The sequence below is a fragment of the Podarcis vaucheri genome (genome assembly GCF_965113315.1).
Source record: "Podarcis vaucheri genome assembly, chromosome: 3".
Classification (NCBI taxonomy): Eukaryota; Metazoa; Chordata; class Lepidosauria; order Squamata; family Lacertidae; genus Podarcis; species Podarcis vaucheri.
The window spans coordinates 86,594,019-86,613,526 of record NC_138761.1 but is presented as its reverse complement, the minus strand read 5'-3'; the positions used below and the strand labels follow the sequence as shown (position 1 = coordinate 86,613,526).

At 38.8% G+C, this 19,508-nt stretch overlaps 1 protein-coding gene across 9 annotated transcripts in view; it reads right to left on the bottom strand.

The window, feature by feature from the left end:
* Positions 1-19,508, bottom strand: part of COL12A1 (collagen type XII alpha 1 chain) — a 110,615-nt gene that overhangs the window by 15,187 nt on the left and 75,920 nt on the right. For all 9 annotated transcript variants that reach the window (XM_082218125.1, XM_082218124.1, XM_082218121.1 and 6 more), the window contains 18 exons: positions 18,930-19,076; positions 18,117-18,191; positions 17,554-17,693; positions 16,453-16,576; positions 15,858-16,001; positions 15,117-15,281; positions 14,620-14,658; positions 14,357-14,495; positions 12,805-12,947; positions 11,530-11,639; positions 8,198-8,347; positions 7,185-7,262; positions 5,487-5,573; positions 4,045-4,098; positions 3,040-3,135; positions 2,417-2,470; positions 1,501-1,554; positions 252-305 (listed from right to left, as the gene is read on the bottom strand). In XM_082218125.1, coding sequence (XP_082074251.1) covers positions 252-305; positions 1,501-1,554; positions 2,417-2,470; positions 3,040-3,135; positions 4,045-4,098; positions 5,487-5,573; positions 7,185-7,262; positions 8,198-8,347; positions 11,530-11,639; positions 12,805-12,947; positions 14,357-14,495; positions 14,620-14,658; positions 15,117-15,281; positions 15,858-16,001; positions 16,453-16,576; positions 17,554-17,693; positions 18,117-18,191; positions 18,930-19,076 — 1,853 coding nt within the window. The remainder of the gene's footprint in view (positions 1-251; positions 306-1,500; positions 1,555-2,416; positions 2,471-3,039; positions 3,136-4,044; positions 4,099-5,486; positions 5,574-7,184; positions 7,263-8,197; positions 8,348-11,529; positions 11,640-12,804; positions 12,948-14,356; positions 14,496-14,619; positions 14,659-15,116; positions 15,282-15,857; positions 16,002-16,452; positions 16,577-17,553; positions 17,694-18,116; positions 18,192-18,929; positions 19,077-19,508) is intronic.

Sequence of the window (19,508 nt, the reverse complement as noted above, 5' to 3'; positions counted from 1 at the left end):
TGACAAGAGCCCTGAACTTAGAATGAGTACAGGGCTCACCAAATGGTTTTAAGATCCTTGGAACCTTTAGGGTTTGGGGCAAAAGAGGTTACATAGTTGTATGATTTAACCTGCTCAGGTAGTTATTTTATGAAACTAACAATGAGGAGGTAGAGGGAGAACCATGACAGCAAACTGACTTTTACAAAGCTAATCCCTCCCCAATGTCAAAACCCCCCAGTTAGTCCACAAACAGTCAAGCTAACACTTACTAATGGTCCAGGGGGTCCTCTTGGTCCAGTTGGGCCATCTTTTCCAGTGAACCCCTAGTTGAAAAGTGAAAGTTTATTGTTTTGTTTCTTTAAAAGGATACGCTAATTCCATGATGACTGGTTTAGGCTAATGTCCATTAACTATTCATATATATGTTTAAAAGATATTGCCAGCCTAGGTGTGATTTAGTTCTGTGCTTCAGTTACGCTAACATCAACTAGTTATCATGTGAATATATCAAGGCTTTTCTCTGATTGAGAATTCATGCTGAATACTAATGCTCAATTACTTGTGAGGAAGTTCCAACATCATCATCTTCTAATGTGTTACACCTAAGACTCTGTTTCCCTCTTTCTCCTGTTGTTTGCTTTCTCACACCCAGCCTTTTTTGTTAGTTGGCGGGATTCACCTAACCAGCCTTTTCAACGTAAGCTCTCTGCAAGGACATCTTCTAGCACAATGGAGCTTTCCCCACTCTTCACATCATGCGCCCCTTCACCCCACCCCCCAAAATGGCTGAGAATAATGAGCACTCATCCAAAAAGTCACTCAAGAAAGAAAAACATTAACTAATCAAGAGTAGTGGTCATAGCTGTCATATTAATTTCAAAGAGAAAGCACTATGCGATTTAGATAACCAGACAATATCAAGAGAGTAGTTTATTTCTAATTCTAAAACTTTACTGTTCCTCTCTCAATCTAAACTTAGCCAGAGTCTTTACTCTGATGGTCTGCACACTTTGACTTTTCACATACAATCAAAACCAACCTTAAGCATTTGGGTGATGGTAATTATTGTTTTTTAACTGCTGCCTCCCACCCATCCATTAGGGATTCTTTTGGTAGGTTCGGCAGGCTTTCTTCATTCATTCACCCTGACCCTGTGAAGTCCTGCTGAGGAAGTTCTACCCTGTGGTATTCCTAAAGTCAAGCCAGGTGGCTTCTCCTTACACAATGTTCTATGATGTTCTCCCGTCAAAGGGAGCAGTGTCATCCATATATTTATTTTGCCATGAGTACATAAAGAAGAAACACAATGTAAGTTAAAACACAGTTCATGTACAAGCATTGAAATGGTGCCCCTCACCAGCTCACCTCCTTTTGGTACTCAAAAAGGATGTCCTACTCAAAACTAGTAAAAACAATTTCCATGTAGGAAATTGTTGTGTAACTAGGAATCTTTGTCCAACAATGGCACAGCCCTAGACCTACTGTGATCATCAACAAATATAAAACAAAAATGCTTACCCTATCACCTGGAGGTCCCATTGGGCCAGGGGGCCCAGGTAAGCCTGGAGATCCCTACAGAAGAAGAAAACTATTAATCAGAGAGGGTTATTGAGTTATGCAATACAAGACACACACTTGAGAGTACCAACAAGCATAGAGACAGAGGTGATCTGGTTGACACAGTTGACTTGGACTTTCAAAAAGCTTTTGACAAGGTACATCACCAAAGACTCCTGAGTAAGCCTAGCAGCCCTATTCTGGAGCAGGAATAGGTTAAGTAGAAAGAAGCAGAGAGTAGGAATTAAGGAACAGTTCTCCAAATGAAGGGATGTAAAAAGTGGATAGTGAGGCCTCTGAGCTTGAGAGTCTTTTTTCTTGTGTTGTTGCCCAGTTTTTCTGGAACTTTGATGCCTTCTTTGTTTCCTTAAAACCTAGTCCCATTTCTCAGTACCAATTCACAGCTGATACATGATGTGGTTTTGCACCTGTGTGGTCTTGTTTTATTACTTTGTACTTCAATAGCATTTTGTCTCATCTGTTGAAGAACAAGTGGAACTGCCGCATTTTTTGCTCTATAAGACTCACTTTTTCCCTCCTAAAAAGTAAGGGGAAATGTTTGTGCGTCTTATGGAGCGAATGCAGGCTGCGCAGCTATCCCAGAAGCCAGAACAGCAAGAGGGATTGCTGCTTTCACTGCGCAGTGATCCCTCTTGCTGTTCTGGCTTCTGAGATTCAGAATATTTTTTTTCTTGTTTTCCTCCTCCAAAAACTAGGTGCGTCTTGTGGTCTGGTGTGTCTTATAGAGCGAAAAATATGGTAAACAGAAACTTATTCATACCAGACTACAAGGGAGAACTTAATATATGTTAGCACTTATGGGACATGTGCAGCATAAGTAGCATGACCATATTATTTTTTTAAAAAGCAAACTTACTGAGCGACCAGGTAGTCCTGGCTCTCCAGCATCACCTTTCATCCCTTGACGACCCTAGGAGGAAGAAATACTGCAAGTTTTAGAAGGTGCCATTCATCATGCAAACTGGGCTGGGAAGACTTGGAGTGATTATCCCTTGAATCCCAGCCCCACAGTGTACAGCCCATCCCATTCACCAGACCGGGGGGGGGGGGGTTCTGGGGAAGACTGGACTGCTTCTTCCAGCCCCTTTGTCATTCTTTCCTCTGGTTTACCTACACAGCCTACAACACATGATTTAGTTTCTCAGAATACAGTGACATGATTAACTATCAGAAAATAGTTCAGAGTATGCCAGATAATTGCCTAATCTTTTTAAAGCATAAGTATTTATCTGAAAATGCAGAAAGGCATGTTCCTTCTAAATCACCACAACAATAGTATGGCTATTATTTTTGTGTGTAATCTGCCAGTATTGCAATGCTTGTAAATATGATGTCATGTGTTAAAGCACTTTATTCCCAGTATTTTCTACTATGTGACGAACAATGTCAAAACGCAATAGTTAAAGAGTATCTGAGAGCACTAAATATGCTGTGCAGGCTATCTTGCTCTCTCCAAAAAGAGAATGCCTGTTTACTCACTGGTTCTCCTGTAATGGAAAGTCCATTTGGCCCCTGCGGTCCTGGTGGTCCTTGAGGGCCTCTAGGTCCTACATCTCCGTGAGCACCAGGTGGCCCCTGAAAGTAGAAAAAGAGAGAAACCCATTTGCTAGCTAGCCTTTTATTCTTCCAAAGTGGTTATCTTAAAGAACATACGTAAAAGATGGATTCACATAATATGTTTTCACAAGGTGACAGCATTTATAAAAGGCCTGTCTAGAAATCTGAGGGTTCTACTGTGTTTCGGCCCTCTGCCGAAACACTTTTTTTAGTGCATTTAGAAACACTGGTAGCCATCAGCTGAGGTAAAACTTTGCCTTGCTGGTGAGCTTGTCACATTGTAGCAGCTTTATTAAAATATTATGTAGTTTAAAGGTGTGAAAGATGATAAGCCAAGAGTGTCGCCATTATTACTTGGTGGCATTATTTGATACAAATATTGGTGCCTCCATTGTGATGTTGGCAAATATTGCCTCAGGTTCCTCCACAAAATACATATGATGAATCAACCCCACATAACTTGCTGGGACAGGGAAGAACAATGCAGCAGAACTGACATCCTTTCTCTTATATCTTCCTCACATGTGTATTAATGATAGAAACTGAAGGCAATTGAAGTGAGATACAGATATTATAATTTCACATGAATGAGGTTGATTTCAGAGGGAAAACTGTCACAGAGTGAATTCTCAGTAAGATTACTTCTCCCTGGTGTGTGTGTCTATATGGTACAGATATTTGCAAAGATATTTCTTGAATTCACAGTAGACTAAAAATGTAGCATACGATGTGGTTCTAATATATGGAACTAAATACTGATACTTTAACTTTAAATAACTACTTGGTTAAAAGTCTTTTTTTAAAAAACCCAAGGGAGGAGACAAAGCAGTTACCAAACAATCTTGTGTACGTCTGCTCAGGAGTAAGCCCTACCGAGTTCAATAGGACTTACATCCACTTAAGTGTGTATTTTAGGCAGATACTCACAGAGGGCCCAGTTAAGCCTCTTTCGCCTCTTGGTCCCTTAGCACCTGGGCCTCCCTAAAACAAAAACAAGCAAATAATGAGTATAGATAGATGGATAGATAGATAGACGTGGAAGTCCAAGATCATATATGCATGCAAATATTACTTTTTTCAAGTAGCTATATTACTTCTTGCAAGTAGCTGAATGGTGAAGCAGAAGGTTCAGTATGGGCTCATTCAAAGCACAAATAGAGACTAGCAAACTTTAGAACAACATATTGTGGGGCTGTGGGGTTCAAACTGCTCACTACAAGTCTATGATAAAAATACTAAAAACAACAAAGAAAGCTATGAAGTCTAGCTGTGCTTAGATGTGGTTTTTTCACCAGACTTGGCAGTGATATTGTTGCCCAATGTACACACAGTGATTATTGCCAGTGTATCAATACTGCTGTAAAGGTTTCAGTAACACTTTAAGCGGTACCTAGAAAAACCGATTTTAGCTCCCAATAGTACAACAAGCATTGCTGCCATAGTCATGTGTACAGTTATTGTTGTAGGAATGTGTTGGGTAGTGACATCATCATGGTGACAAGAAGCACTCCCCCACTGCACAAAAACAAAAGAAAACCCACATGCACGCCTGGGCTGTTTTTAAACATTTGCTAATAATTTTTAATACAGTAAAGAAATTGTGAATATATACCTCTTCATGCTGCAGGTCTATTATTGTATAACTCTCTACAAATATAGTGTGGAAGGATACCTGCTCCCACACAGTAATGTCTCACTATTTCAAGAAAAAGATCTCACTTTTTAAAATACACTTTTACTCTGAATGGTGCTCACTTCCCCTTCTGCAGCACATTCAACAACAAATTTCTCTTTGCCCTTCCTTAAATTACCTCTTAGGAGTGAAATTAATCTGATCAGAAGTCTGATGATACAATCCTGTCAGTTTCACCACTTCATTGACTGGCATGATAGTCGTAGAAGTCACTGTGGTTAGGAAATAGAGGGAAATGGCTCCCCCACCCCCACAACACTTCTTCTACCCACCTCCCCCAATACTTTTGTATAATTATCAACCACCAGGCCTCCTCAGTTGGCTCACTAGCCCATTTTGACCATATGCAGTGCTTCAGACTTGCCACCAATCCAAATGCCGGGCTTCTGAAGTGCCAATGGTCAGGAGGGCTTCAAAGTCCCATACAGGGCTGTTTGCAAGGGATCCATTTCCTTACTCCTGTGCTAGAGCATCAACAACCAAAAGCTGATGCTATACTAATTCTGGTGCTGCAGCTAATTTGGCTCCCTGTGCTAGTGTGAACAGAGAGGTTGTTGCCGTCATCATTGACCTCTGCTTCCTGAAGTCACTGGAGTTCTATGGATTCCAGTTTGTTAATCTGAGGTACTCTACAGAGTCACATGTCTGGTAATCACAATGCAATAATTTTGCTTACAGCAGGTCCTGGAGGTCCTGGAGGTCCCACGCTGTCTTGTGTGCATGTGCAAGCATTTGGTAACGATGGGCATTTTGCTTCATCCCTCTGAAAATTAAAGGACAAACATCTGTCATTTCCCTTGAATATTTTTTTAAAGGATGATCACCAAGAGAATGGTTTCAAATATGTTTTTTATTGTCTGTAGCATGTTTAAATTATATTTTTAAGGGCAGGCAGACAGACAGGAGAGAGAACTGAGACTCAAGGTTGCCTGGGAACCATGATGGCTGGTGTGGAAGTCTTGCTGCTTAGTCCCAAATGCACATTGCTCATGGACGGAGCAAAATACTCAGCAGATGTTTTGCTACACTTTTTATGACTTCCTATATTGTAGGACTTATCCTTAGGACTAAAAACAGATTCAGATAAATCAATTTACCCATACACATAGTAATAAACACATACGAATTAAAGGAATTCATGTTGCTTATGTGTGCCATAGGGGTTTTCTCTAAAGGTCATCCAGAGTTACTGCTTCCATATAATCTGTGACCGATATGAGGGAAAATTCAATGCTGTCATCCTGCTTCTGAAACAGTTAATAATCCAACAGAAGTGTCTGATAGCAGAAGAGGAGGGGAAACAATATTCTCCTATCATTCTTTCCCCTAGAAGTCCCCTGTGCCACTTTCTGAAGTGTTCCCAACCTCTGTAACAGATTTTCAGGGCTGCTTGGGTTTCAGAAGGAAGGTGTATCAGAAAACCATTCTGAAGAACAAAAAAGAGGACACTTTTGCCGACTTTTACTTTTAACTATGGATTGCTATGATGACTCTACCAATGAAAAAGAGGATGTGTCCTGGAAAAAGAGGACATGTGTCTACTCAGAGTAGACACTGTTTGCACTCATTTGGGAAGAGGGATACTGTATTGAGTTTTCTTAAACAAACACAAACTTTGGGGCAGAAGTCGATAAGAAGTTGCAAGTCTCAAAATGGTACTGAAACAAAAAACATGGAGAACTTTAATAAGATAGTAAATTGCCCAGCATATTTTAGTAGAAGCATTTCTTCAGGGCACAAGGGTTCAATTTGTTATTCTTGTAAGACTACATCTCTTTTTCATCTTTTCTCCTCTCTCTGGGCAGAAGCCACACAGTGTCCTCCACTTGACCATCGCTCAACCATTCTGCCTTCCTTATCTGAACTTTTCTTCCACCTTTAGCCCATTACAGATTAGTGCAAATTCACCCTTTTGAGTTTTGCCTGCTAATTTACACTAGCAGTAACTAAAACATGACTATTTCATCATCCCATAGCCCAACTACCCCATTATTCCATCTCTAATTCGACTCACACATACTCAATTAAAAAACCCCAACAGCATTTATGAGGATATGTATGAGTAGAATAGGGCAAATATATTGCTTATTTTAAAAATAAACCCTCAAATCTTGACATACGTATGGGAAATGTATCTGTAAGGGATAAAATTGGACTGAAATGTGGCCTGACTGTACCTAAGTTCAAAATAGCAGCATTTATAATATGGTTCTGGTAAAGTATCTGCATTCTTGCCCTCTGAGTCTCAGGATGATTCAGAGTCACATAAGCAATTTGTCATTCCCAACAGGGACCTTTCAATCATTATTCCGCATTGTCCTCTGTGTAGGACTGGCTCAGATTGTTAACATGAGGCTCTAAAAATTATATTTACCCTAGAAGGAATGTCACAGCACCTATCTCTGCTAGTCCAAACAGCATTACATACGATGTCAAAGCTCTGGATCTCTAACTGTAAGACAAAAACACAAATGTCTTCAATGTTACATCTGCAGAAAATTAAAAAAAAATAGTAATGCAGAGTGATATTATGCAATAATCATTTTTGCCATTCAGCCAAGGCAGTAAAATGCTATTCAGCAACACAGCATAGGACAACATTGAATAAATGGTCACTTAATTGTTTACTTTGGATCACAGACATTTTTAACAAAGCACACATAAGATTTGTTTAATGCAATAAATGTCTTGCAGCTTTATATATTAGTACATAAAAATAGCAGTGGGAGAAAGTTGTTCAGATAATAGAAATATTTTCCCAGCCAAAGACTATGTGACTCAAGCCCTTTCATGACTGAGTTATGCTACTGTTGACTCATATGTTGAGGCTACTAGATCAGAAGGCCAACTTCTATTCTATGACAAATGCCATGGGGATATCTTGATTAAGCACACAGATGCATTGTGGGATTTTTTGATGGAGGTCAGAAAACTCTAACTTGTTCATTTACATTTATATTTTGGTCTGAGAATACTCCAGTCAACTTCTCAGAGCTACAGCTTTTGGTTCATATGGTAATTTTGACTAAAAATTACCATTTACATTGTAACAAGGAGCAACCAAGTTCATCCATCTTGGACTGAACATTTATCCTAAGTCAATATAAAAGGAACTGACTTCATGGCATAAAATTGGTCCAGAGCTGGGCAGATGAGTAGTTTTTGTGATATGTGATAGTGTCTTGTGTGTAATCCAAAGAGCATTATTTGGTGAAGTAGGGTATCACTATGAAAACTCCTGCCACAATATATTTGTTTTTAAGATGCCATTTGAGTCTTGTTGGCCATTAGGTATACCCTAAACGTTGTAAGTAGACTCTTAATAAGGATTTCAAAATACATTTTGCAAGTGCTTGGAACGGATATAAAGTAAAGCTTGTTACTTACTGTTGCTGTTTTCCTGTCACCTTTCTGTAGTTTACCCAGTATTTCATAGCCATCAGTTGTGATATTTCCACCCTCTTTAATTGGTTTTTCCATTATTTCAAGGCAGTCAATGTAAATTTTAACATTTGTGGGAGTTACAACAATATGAACCTGTAGAAAAATTATTAGAAACATAACTAAATGCATGTATGTTTTTTATACACCTTAGATTTGCTGTTTAAAGTTGTTAACTGTTTTAAAGGTATAGGGGCACTGATCTATGCATGGGTCCTCCACATGCAAGGGCTTCTTTACTAAGAAAGGCAACAGCTCCATATAAAGTTGTTCTTGGGACTTAAAAGTGGGTGCCCAAGTAAGTTGGTGAGCATTGGTTCGGGCACTAAGGTCTGGATCAAGGTATGTAATTATTTATACAAATGGTTGAGGTGGCTAAGACCAACTATGACCATATGAGTAAAACATTCTCGCAAGATATAGTGTAGATAGAAGAATTTAAGAGAGGGTGGGTTTGTTTTGTTCTTTCTTGTCCCAGAACTTTATTTTTCCATTTTTCCTTTCCACACAACAGTGGTTGTATTTGAACAAAATGGTCTCACACGCTCCCCCCACCCCTCTCCTCCTCTGGCATGACCACAAGGAGATCAAAAGCTTCCACTTCTGTTCTGAGATTAACCACAGTTTAGTGTGTTGTCCAAACCCCAGACTGTAGTTAAATTTAACTATGGCTAATAAAAATAAGACTAGCTCATCAACTCCTTCGCCATGGTTTGAAGTCAGCATGTTTCCTTAACTATAGTTAATAATAATCAGTTGTCTAGATTTGGGCAACATGACAAAACTACAGTTAATCAAAAGTGGATGGGAAGGCTTCCAGATTCCTTCTCACAGCAAAGGTGCAGAAGCAGGGAGAGCACACAGGCCTGGACAAAAGCTAAGCTCATTCTTGTAATGTTAAATGTTTTTGTGGTCCCTAAAATATGGTTTAGCATTATTTCTGCAGCTGTCCAATGTCTTGGATTTAGCCACAGCCAGTAGAAGTTGCAATGCACAAGAGTTCCTAACATCTCTCCCATTCATAGAAACTGGGTGGAATAGATGGGATGGGGTAGAGAGGATAATGTTCCTCATTTTTACAAGACTAGACTGAGAATTTGAAACATTAGATTTACTTATTCATATTTTTTTTGGGGGGAGACTGTGCTACCACCACATACTAGCATTTCACAAAAGGTATACTAAGAGTTCCATTTTGCATCTTTCTTATCCAATGTAAATAAATTTTTTTTAAAAAAAATACTATACTTCTGCTAGCCTTGTTACAGTTACATTTTCCATACTGTTTGCTTTATACACTTTGGAATGAAAGAGTATCTAGCAGAGGCCTTGCTTGGATAAAAGGGATATGCTTCTGTTGGAATACATCTATAACAAAATATCACAGGACAGTGCCAAAAGCTGAGTAATACATTTGGACCACAAATCCATGAGAAATGGAAAGACATTCCAGCACTGATCAGCTTTCAAACAGAAGTTTATTAAAGTTCCCTCCTCAATTGCTTGAAAGCTCATCAAGGCTTTCCTGCCATTTTACCACTTCAAGATCTGACTGTATTTCAGTGCACTTTCTGATAGTTGATTTGTAATTATAATGTCATTTCTATAGCTGCATTAAGTCATGTTTAGCAGGAAGGAAAACTGTATATCATAGATGTTTATATTTATGATTTCTTAAACGTTCTTGACAATTTAAAATAAAAAGTGAAACGTCTGTTTATCCAGAATTAAATCCCATAATTATTTGTTATTATATTATGTGGCACTAAATTGCTGCAAAAATGTGTGTGGATGCAACTAAATAGCTCTCCGTGGTGTTATAGCTATATAGATCTGTCCATGTTTGTAGTTGGTTTATATAAAATATTTATAGCCTGCCCTTTATCAATGAAAGTGAGTATACGTTTCTTCTGCTGGAAAGCTAAGGCAAAGGCTGAGGGGCCAACCTACAGATTAGAGGCTAATTTCTTCTTCCATATTTTTTAAGCAGCTGTGAGAAACTGAGGACTGGCTGAAGGGAGAAGCTACATGACCATTCCTGCTTCTGCTGTTCTGTGCAAAGTAACCCCATCCCAATACTTTTCTCCTGGGAAGGGAATAGATATGAGGACCTTATATCTCTTCCCCTGGTGATGGGACAGTAGCTGCAGGGGGCAATTTTCAGCATGTAAAGAGCAGAAAGCAAAAGCATTTAGGAGCTCTTCCCTTCTGTCAGCCATCTGCCCCCAGTTCCAGCTTCCTGTGTCAGCTTTTTTTTTAAAAAAATTAAGTGCTGCAAGGGAGAGTAATGGAACTTCTATCACATGTAGTTTGGTTCATAATGGCGAGGCACAGAATAAAAACCATATGGTTCTATAAGAGTTCTTTGATACTGCTTTAATTACTGAATTACTAAGCCAACACTTTCCCAAAGAGTCTTGCTGGATTCATCCACTATCACTACAGCAATGCTACTCAACATCCAAAGAACTGTGCCAAAGCAAATTTTCCACAAGTAGCCAATATTAAGTTAGCTATTTTTCATTGAGTGAACGTATAACTCGTTGAATGAACACCACAAAAATGTTTCATATTTTGGAAGGGTTCAATCCAATTTTTAAAAGTTTGGCATATTCTTAATACTGGATAATTTTTAACATGAAAATTACCATACAAAATATGTTGCAATTTTTTTTCTCTTTTGCTAAAGCTAGGTCACTTATTTCATGTGCACACACACACACAAACATGATAATTCATTGCATAATTATCCAAACTCATGTGCTGAGTTGTGCTACACATAATAAGCAGATGACAGAAAATATGGGGTGCTGGATGTTGTGACGCGCCCTAAGATCTGTGGTTATAAACTTTGTTATACAAATTTTAATCATCATCATTATCTATGCAGGAAGTGCAATTGTAGACCAGCTCTGAAGGTTCCTTCTCTTTAGCTTTGAAACATTCTTTCTAATGAATTACCTAATCTCCTACTGATGACAAACAATGCAATGGCATTCAGAAATCATAGCAGGCCCATATTATAGTATTTACCACCTTTTAGCTGTGATTCTGAACTCAATTACTTGCAATCAAGCCCCATTGAACTGGACATATTCAATATGTTAACCTATCATAAATATTCAATCTACGTTAACGGTAAAAGCTCAAGAATATTTGCTTGAATTGACTTATAAATTATTAAATCTATCTATATCTACTAACTAGCAAGTATGGTTTTTGTTCTCAAGAAAAATGCTTTTGTTCATAACAATTTGCACACAATTGTCAGCATTTACCTTGTGGAAACTTCCATAAAAGAGTTTCTTAACTTCATCACCTTCAAATGTTACTGTCTGAACCTCTCCTCTTGTGTCCTTGTTAAAGAATGATAATACTTTGCTGGATGCTGGGGGAGGAAAAAAAATTATTGACTATATGCATGGTTAATTAGTTACAGTTTTATAACACTCCATGCCCCCAGTAACATATGCAGCCTAATTTGATTAAACTTGTCAGAAGCAGCAAAGAATGTATTACTAGGGCCAAATCATGAATGTTTATTATCCACTTGTCTCAGGTTTACTAATAAAAAATAAACAGAAATAATACCAGATTCATGGTCATTACACATTGTAAAGTACATTATTTGATGTCTCGGGGCCCAAATAAATATCAACCTATCATAAAACTTTAAATGGATAGGACACAACAAAGCTCACTGGCACAGAATGCAAGCCAATTACTGGAGCACTTTGGATAAGTACGCTTTGAGATAAGCCAAACACTGTGTTAAAACACCTGGTGCCAATGCTTGCTGCAGGTGGCTGAGAGATGAATGGCTTCTTGCAGTTCCCAACTTGCCAGTTTCCCTCCCTCAAAACTCAGACACCACATAGAAGTAGCATGATTTATGGCAGTTTAACTCTGAAGGAAGATTATTTCAGTATAAAGATGAAAGCAAAACTTCCTGGTATTTACTTATTCTTTTAACATGCCACCAGAATATGATGAACTAGAGAAACATCTGGCTTAGTTGACTGCTCACAAATGCTGACCAATAAACAATATATCTACTGCTGGAACTCTGCCTGGCCTTTGATTATGCCGATATAGGAGCACTGAATTAACATCCTTCTAGTTGGTGTACTTTGGTGAGCAGTATGTTCATTTCTAGAGTTTGCAAAGTATAATTTCAGATAATAAAAATGGCAAGATCTTTCTCAGTTAGTGGCTGATCCATTCCTAAGTGCTTCTATTTTTAAACCTCAGGTTAAAGCATTTCCTGGATGATTTCATCCAAATAGAAGATTTCACAATCAGCTGTGGTTTTGCAAACACAGGGTCCAGGCAAATATTATGCAAATTGCACATAACTGTGCAAATTAGTTTCAGTCTACCTCAGAATTTTCTTCCCTGTTGATCTCTGGTGCTGAACAAATATTGGATTGCAACAATAAATATTTCAATAACATTCTGAGCTTGACAGATTGAGGAAAAAAGGATGGAAATTTAGCCATAAAGTTCCATTTAGAGATTCTATTCATACTATAAGCAGGTGAAATCATTCTTACAATCAAGAACAACTCCAACTTGTGGTTTGTAATCTTTGTCTGTTATCTGCCAAATTGCGAATGGTTCAGTGGGGGTGTCCGGGAGAAGGCGGAATAACAATATGATAGTGTAAGCCTTTGGTAATCCATCTGGATGAATCTCCCTATTAAAGAAATCATAGATTACTGCTCATTGAAAATGCATGAAAAAGGCTAAAGAACTCCATAATGTTTCATCTGAAACACAGAAAAGACTGTAGGAAAATGTCAACACGCAGACATCTGCATCACAAATTTCACAACAAAATTGTGGTTCACTCAAGATCCAGAACACACAGACCTTTGCTCAGCAGTTGATCACTCGCTCCACTCAAACCTCACAAAGACTGATGTACTGAAGAAGATTCAAAAAGAAATTCTGAGAGGGCTACATTGTATTTAAGACTGAAAGAAGCTCTTGCCAGAAAGGGAGGAAAGGCTTGTTTAAACTTCCCAATATTCTTCAGTTTGCCTATTTGACTGCTTTTCCTTCTCACTGTAATGAAAAGCATTATGAATCTGAACTGTTTAGGGTGGGTACATAATTTGATTCTTAATCATTCACTAGAACTGTACTAAATTCTAATTTTTCGATAACCAAATGAGATAGCTATCCAGACCATAGACTGAGCCTGTAAGGCAGGTGTGGGGAACTTTTGGCTCTTCAGATGTTGCTAAACTGCAACTCCCATCAGCCCCAGCCCAGTTTCCCCATGCCTGCTGTAAGGGGTAAGAGGCAATGGTGACAGAAACTGCAGTGCAATCTTCAGGGTCATTAAGCAACAGGACCCTTAGAATTTGCCTGGAGAGGAGAAAGAGTAGCAGCAGAAATATTTTGGGGAACTAGCTAGGAATAAGAGGCCAATGACGACTTCTGGGAGGCAATTCAGGGAGGGGGGAATCAGATGAAAATAAAGCTATGAATTCCTTTCACTTAGTACAATTTGCTCCCCTCAAAAACTGGCTTTGTCTTGGCTATATACAGAGCACTGGCATGTTTCTGTAGGGCTTAGGAGCTGCACCCTCTCCAAACTATGGAACTGTTTTATTCTAATAAACCTTCAGAATTCCTCTCCTATTGGCAAATGAGCTGGTGAGTCTGGGTGAAGAATATCTAGCAGCTAGCAATATACTGTATGGAACAACATGGAACAACTACCATCATGCATCTATAGCTAAAATTTTCCCCACCACTAACCACTAATAGCTGAGTTTGAAACTGAATAATTGCAAAAGATTTCAATTGCCATGTCAATAAAAGCCTGTATAGGGAATGAAGAAACAAACAAACAAACAAACAAACAAACAAACAAAGCCTGTATAGGGAATGAAGAAACTAAACATTTTAAGCAATAAGAAAAGTGGTACATTGTTTAAGAAAGTTGCTGCAGTTCCTTTTGAGCATATTTCTTAATGTTGCAGACTAAGCAAAATATATCACCCATCATTCCAGAAAGTTATGTGTTCCATGTAACCACACACAGTCAACTTTCCCCAGTTAAAAAAAGAAAAGAAGAAAGGTAGCACAGCTTACATTGTGGGTTGGCTAACAAAGGCGTTTTTATTAAGCCTGTATGCCACATAACTGGGGTAGGATCCTGACTGCAAGGAAATGCCTGGTACTGAAGCAAAATACTTCTCCGTTAAGTTGTAAGCTTCCAGCATCCTGAAGCCTGTATCATAAAGGAGAACAAGTTTTTCATCATTATTATTATGTTCAAAGGGAAAGAGACTTGTGGAATTTAGAAAATGTGAAGACACTTTACTAGGCTGGGAAACTGGTGTATAAATTCTTACCAGGAGAAGTGTACCCATCCAAGTACATGAGAGGGCAAGCTGAAACAGAAAAAGAAACATGTCAAATGAAATAATGAATGAGCCAGCAGCCTTGTTGTTGGAAGGTGTGCAGGGTTACTGCAGAATCTCCTCCTTTGGAAGTTTTCAGAGTGAGACCAGACAAGCTTATATATCGCAGATGCTTTGCCTGGTATTCTAAGAGTTTCAGCATGCACCTAATAAGCTGTTGTGTGTACATGGGGCTTTCTGTTGATATTCCCTTTGCAGCGTAGCCCATCTCACGGCATCAGAGGACAATCTGGACACCCCTCTTCATTAAGAGCAGATTTCTGCGGAGGAGGCATGAGGGAATGTGCTAGAAAGGATGGTACTGAAAAGAATGCATACAGTTGTATCTAATTGTGTCCCTCCACTCATGGAAGGCTCTTTGATCACTAGAATCCAATAGGTAAATTTATTCTTCAGAAGATTACAGAGAAGAGTGGCATTTGACTTACTTGAGGTAGCTGTCTCACAAACAAAGGTGATGAGGTTATCCTCAATCTTTTCAAAAGCATCAAAGTCATCAACTATAAAGACATGGCGTTCACTGGGTTTGCTGGCGATCTTGGCCAGTTCATGGTAATCAACATCAGCCACACCAATAACAAAGACACTGAAACCTGCAAATGTAGTATCGAATGAGTTAGTGTTGTTACAAGTATATTTCTACATGTTCTTCTCAAAGATAACATCTAAGCAATCTGTTATGAGGGGATGACGTACAACTCAAGGGAGACGTGTAAAGTGTGTACGTTTATCGTTTCCTTTAAAAAAAAGAAAACATCATATCCTGAAGAGGGTAAGTGACTAAATCTGTGGTGCAGGTAGATATTTCTATAAATAAATGTTCAAATAAAAATCTTACACGTACAACAGAGTTTACCCAGGGTGAAATCCAAAACTGCTTGAACAGATTTCCACTTGCACTACATGGCTTCCCCTTCCTCCCAAATCTTCTTCAAAGGATCCCCTGATGTGCAAGTGGAAATCTGCCCTCCTTGTACATGAACAGCACTGGATTCAGTCCACTGCAAAGTGATACTGGATAAATTGGTTTACAGATATCAGACTCTCAAATGTTCACTGATTATTTGAACTGTGTATATTACAGCCTTCCTAACAATACAGAATCTGACATTTGATGAAGTTAGTGGAATTATAGTTGTACGAAGTTATGGTACATAAAAGCAACTTACCAGAATGTTGTATGACAGCTGCAGCTTTCCTCACTTCATCCTGTGACCGGCCATCAGTTACAACAACAAGTACCTTGGGAACTCCTTTCCTCATACCACTTTCCCATGTCAAGACCTTATCTTTGATAAATGTAAGTGCTTTGCCTGCAGATGGTGAAACGAAATTCATTGCGGTGATCGAACAAAAATGATAATCTTAGCAGCACACACATTAACATTGGAATGAAATTAAAACATTGTATCCAACTAAGTTATACTCAAAGCAGACTGACAGAAATTAATGTGCCTAAGTTAGTCATGTCCATTATTTTCAATGGCTGAACTTTGGACTCAGCTATACAGCTGCAAATAACATGTTTTAAGTGTGTTGTAAAGTGCATTATACAAATGTGGCACTAGATGGTGATGGTGAGCTATGGCAAATTCAATATATTTTTCAAAACTTTTTTTAAAAACAGCATTTTCACTTCTTTTTCTATGTGTCTAGATTCCACATCTGAGTAGGACTGACAATGGATACAATCCCAAGTCTGTGAAGCATAGAGGCCATGTTTATTTTTTAAAAAAAACTGAACTTAAATCCTCCCACAAGTACCTGTTTTTGTGTTCCCTCCTCTATACCGAATATTCTGAATTGCTCCTAGTGCTTGTGCCTTATCATCATATGTATTCAAATGGAACTCAGACTTTGGATCATCACTGTATTGCACCAAAGAAACCTGAAACAGAAAATTAAATCTGGCATTAATGGAATGAATGCTCCAACAATGCAATTTTGTTCAATACCACGGGGGGAGGGGAGTGGGGGTACCGGAAATATTAATGAAGGATTTGGCACATATAAGAATGATTTAGTCTATGATTTGGAAGATGTGGGTGTGGTTGTCAGTTAAACAGTCTGCATCACATACAGGCTTACCTGCTTACTGGCAGTTATTCCATGCATGTGATGAAAGGGTTTTTCAAACAGCCAAGCTGTCATTTGCAAGGTCTGGTTTCTACAGTCTAACAAGCATTTCACCATACTACAAAGTAAAGGAAGCACACACATACACCCCACACTGCTGAAAATCAGGCCACCCAAACTTTGAATGGCTTGCAAGTAGGAAAAACGATAAGACCCAACCCACCAAGGACAGAGTGGCAATTTGTCCAGGGTAGAAGGGTATAAAGGGCAAAATGTAGCAAAATATTGTGCACCTGTGCTACTCTTTTAAAGAATATTCAATCCTATGAGGGTCAGAATCAGTTTTGCCTCAAGCTAGCCAGTTTTGCCATTTGTTGAGGGTGGGGAAACTGAAGGTCTAGTGAATTGACTAATGCAAGGATAACAAATGTGGTACCCTGCAGATGCTGAGGACTGCAACTCCCATCATCTCAGACTACTGGCAATGGTGACTGGGGCTTATGGCCATTAGGGAAGTATAAGTGTCTCCCTCTTACTGTATCTTCATCCCCGGAATCAGCAAAATGCCCATCCATGAGCTGGAGAACACCTATGATCCACACTCTTATGGTCATGGAAAGGGGATGATGCAATCCATAGTGCAAGCATGAAGACAGAATCTGGAAACATGGGCTACAGACTGAATCACTTTTCTAGCTTTGGTTGAAATTTAAATCTAGCAGCTTCTTTTAAGAATCTTTAGAGTCTTGGCTTCTCTTGTTTATTACTGGACAGGAAGAATAGACAAACCTGAATTCCAGCAGGGTTGATTCGGTCAAAGGCTCCAACTGTATTAAAAACGAATTTCAGCACTTTGTGGAAATTGTCATCTCCAATACTCCAGGAAGCATCAGTCAAGAAGACTATATCTGCTTTGGCTCCCTTGCATACTGAAAAGTTCATTGGATTCAGTTAAGTCATCTGACACATACAGAATAATTAAGGACACTGAGATGATAATTTGAAGAACAGCATGTGCCAAGCTTTTCAATGTAACATATAGAATACATCTAAAAAACCATTCCCCCCCCCATTGGAATTTATGAAAAATACATTCAAAGGCTCAAATGCACCAAACATGTTTATAGAACTCAGACTAAGAACGCAAACATGAACGCTCTGGAAACGTAAAAGACAAGGGAATATATGGGAAGAGTCAAATACAGTTTTAAGCAGAACTTACTTCTCTGTTCACAAGCTAATATGAGCGCCCTAAATTATAGTAACATCAGAGCCTTTAGTCAACAGTACTCTCAAAGTCCTGCTTTCATAGACATGGCAGAAATAAGATAAATGCTTTTGCAAGCACTTACCATCCCGAGCAGGTGGGATTGTTGGAGGAGGAGGGGGAGTTGGTGGCTGAGTTGGTGGTTCTGTTGGCTTGATCACTAAAACAAAAATATTGAATTAAAATATTTTACATATTCAATATTCTTAACTTTGTGAGTTGAAATTAGTAATATCCACTGCAGAGAAATACAACTGATAGATGTTCATTTGGTTGCAACTTAACTGACACGTCCATCTTTAAGAAAATAAACTTCTATTGTTCTTCGTATGCACACAAAGAGATAAGAGAGGCAGTGTGTTAAAATCATTTGTAGTTCACCTTTTGTACCCAAAGCACTCTAATCATCCCACCTGGGACTGCAAAATCCTGGCAGGAGGTCAAGAAGTGCCAAGCACCTGGCTGGCAACAATACATGATTGGTGAAAGATTTTCAGACAAGAGAAGGTTAGAATCCAAAAGTTTTAGGATCCCACCCCCATGAAAAATATATCTGTTGCCCAATTCATGCATGAAATCTCACAAATAGGAAACAAAGGAAAACTAGATTCTGCCTGATAGCTCAGTCAATAGAACATGAGACTCTTAATTTCAGGGTCTTGGGATCAAACCCCAAGTTGGGCAAAAGATTTCTATAGGGGGACTAGATGACTCTCGGGGTCCCTCCCAATTCTACAATTCTAGGATTCCATGATTCCTTAAAAATACTACAGTGTTTTTACAAACTCAAGAATGATAATACTGTATCTCCAAGCACAATTACTTTGACCACATTCATCCAATGTACTTTAAATCAACATTACCACCACTACTACTCTTATTGTTATCTGCCACCTACATGTTCGTTCTCTTGTAGACACCGGAGGCCCCTCAAGGTTTGGAGTCTGAACAAACACAGTAGCATCATACTCTGTGTCTGGTGAAAGGCCAGTGAAACAGTGACTGGTTTCTGTTCCACGCACTGTAATTTCTTGCCCTCTGGATCCTGCAAATAAGTAAAATAATGACTTTTAAATGCTTAGAACATAGAAGCTTATGAATGCTTGCTGAATGGCTGAAAGCAGAAAACTAAAGTACATATAGCAAAGAAGGGAATGGTTGCGTCAATGGAGTGTTCTGCTTAGCTTCCAGAACTTTTGGAAGAAAGTTTGGAGCATATGGATTGCAGGCGGGTACATAACAGTGCCAGGATACGAAAAGGGAAAGGTGTGAAACAACTGATCTCCATAACAACAGAGGAGAAGGATGCTTAGTTGGCCTTTGATCTGCCCTAGTGTTTCTTAATGCCCACATGTACCACATTTGTGAAAAATACTTTTCTTGTTTTGTAGTAGAGATACTGTGGGAGTAGCTGTGCTATAAAATTATATATTCATACCCTGCAACAAACAGGAGGGGCATATGTAATAATGGGAAA